The sequence below is a fragment of the Microcebus murinus genome, chromosome X (genome assembly GCF_040939455.1).
Source record: "Microcebus murinus isolate Inina chromosome X, M.murinus_Inina_mat1.0, whole genome shotgun sequence".
Lineage (NCBI taxonomy): Eukaryota > Metazoa > Chordata > Mammalia > Primates > Cheirogaleidae > Microcebus > Microcebus murinus.
In genome coordinates this window covers 57,704,791-57,707,220 of record NC_134136.1, presented here as the reverse complement: position 1 = coordinate 57,707,220, position 2,430 = coordinate 57,704,791, and the positions used below count along the sequence as shown (strand labels likewise).

The following is a 2,430-nucleotide window of genomic DNA, read 5'->3' as shown; positions in this document are numbered from 1 at the left end:
CCACTACATCGCCGAGCTATTGTGAGAATTCTCTGTGATAATGGATGTAGAGAGCTTAGCTCAGTGCCTGGCTTATAGTAAGTGCTCAATATATGTTAACTACATGTATAATTCCATGATTCCAAATAATTTTATAGACCTAGTTTAAAAAGTTCAAGAGTGGCATATATGTGATCTGAATTCTAATTTTGACTTCACTAACAATTATGTTTGACTTTAGACAATGCTCCACACCTACTCTAGACCTCTGTTTCCTCATTGTTAATACAAGGGGAAATTGTGCTGTCTTTCTCACCAATTTCATAGAGATTAAAAATATAATATAAACTAATAGATCAGAAAGAAGTTTGGAAAAAGAAAAGAAGAAAAATAAAATACTCTATGCAAATGTAGAAAATAGCTATAATACAATTTTCCCATGATTCAAAAGTTAAGTGGAGCAAGGAGATTGTGCTTACATTATAGGGCTTGCCCTCAGTTAAGTTATAAAGTTTCTGACATTTTTCTTCTGGGCCTTTTATTACACCATTCTTTGTCTTATTTTCCAATTTCAGTTTTACCTTGCCTGCTGCCAACAGTCATATAAGATTCTCTTGCTGCATAGGTCCCTTCTGTCAGTGAGAAAATGATTCTGATAAGCTCATTTACCTGAGGGTGAGTAACCTAATGGGTAACCACTAACAGTGTTCTATGTGAAGAAAGAGCAAAAATAATACCTCTGATGGCAATTCAAGTCTCAGTAGAGATGATATTTGTGGTGGGAGCACTTCCTGAAGCTTCTGATATGTCAGTCACCTACTCTTCCAAAGGTGAAGTCATGTTCTAAAAGCCATTTTCTCCATCAGTGAAGAAGTGTTTTTTAGGAAGGTTAGAAGCAAAGGAGGTTCATGCTCTTTTCATCATAACTTTCCTTATTGCCCCTTTAACATCCTTGTTTCTCAGGGAATAGATCAGGGGATTCAGCATGGGTGTCAAAGCCCCATAAAACACTGAGATAAACTTGTCTTGATCAGGGGAGGACTTGGACTGAGGTTTCATATACATAGAGATGGCTGCCCCATAGAAGATTGTCACCACGGTCAGGTGAGAGCCACATGTGGAAAAAGCCTTGAGCCTGCCCTGGGCTGAGCGAATCCTTAGGACAGCAGCAGCAATTCGGACATAGGAGAGCAGAACAAACCCAAAGGGTAGGAGCAGGGTGAAGGTGCCAGTGATGAGGATCATAAGCTCATTAAGGCTGGTATCAGAACAGGCCAGCTTAATGAGGGAGATAATCTCACAGACAAAGTGGTTGATGATATTAGCCCCACAGAAGTGAAGCCTCAGGGATAAAATGAGCATGGCAGTGAGCACAAATGATGCCCCCCATGATGTAGCAGCTAACCAGATACACACTGGGCCATTCATGACCACAGAATAGCGCAGGGGATTGCTGATAGCAACCACACGGTCATAAGCCATGACAGCCAGTAGGAGGCACTCTGCTGTGGCCAAAGCCAAGGAGACACTCATTTGGGTCAAACATTGTGGGTAAGAGAGGTAGGGATGGGTAGAGAAACAATGCACCAAAGCCTGGGGCATGGAGGCCGTTCCATAGCAAAGATCTAAGAAAGACAGGTTACTGAGGAAGAAGTACATTGGAGTGTGAAGGTGGGGGTCAGAGTGGATGAGAAAGATAATAAGTCCATTCCCTAACAATGTGCTGAGGTAAGTAATCAGCACCAATGTGAAAAATGTGCCTCTCCATTCAGGATAGTTAGAGATGCCAATAAGGAGAAACTCAAACACTGCTGTGGCGTTGTCCATGGCCATCCTTCCCTCTTGCCACTATTCATTGAATGAGTGCCAATGCTGCTGCCTAATTTACCTGAAAGAATGAAAATAAAGAGGGGGGTGTGAGAATGATGGAAAGAGTTAAGGTGTGCAGGATCGTTAGCTTTGTCCTTTTCAGAAGACATGGGACATAAATGGGATATCTGTAATGAGAACAGAGACAAAGCTAAAAATCCTCTCCTTGACCCTAGGAAAATGGAAACTTCCCCATCCTTTTGAAAATAGTTACATGAGAGGTTCTCCAGCCCTGCTCCACCAAATGTCTTTTTTTTTTTATCTCCTTCCCACATTTTAATTTTTTTATTTCAGCATATTATGGGGGTACAAATGTTTAGGTTACATATATTGCCATTGCCCCACCTGAGTCAGAGCTTCAAGCATGTCCATCCCCCAGACGGTGCATACCACACCCATTAGGTGTGAATATACACATCTCCTACTCCCCCCTCCCAGATACCCAACACCCGATGAATGTTACTACCATATGTGCACATAAGTGTTGATCTGTTAATACCCATTAACGGATGGTTAATGGGTACATGTGGTGAGTACATGTGGTGCTTGTTTTTCCATTCTTGGGAAACTTCACTTAATAGA

At 41.6% G+C, this 2,430-nt stretch overlaps 1 protein-coding gene across 1 annotated transcript; it reads right to left on the bottom strand.

Annotated features, from left to right (window-relative positions):
* Nucleotides 1-885: 885 nt before the first annotated feature.
* On the bottom strand, nt 886-1,812 carry LOC105871465 (olfactory receptor 13H1). The gene has a single exon (XM_012764806.2). It carries the CDS (start codon nt 1,810-1,812, stop codon nt 886-888), a length of 927 nt encoding a protein of 308 aa, XP_012620260.1.
* Between the last annotated feature and the right edge of the window lie 618 nt (nt 1,813-2,430).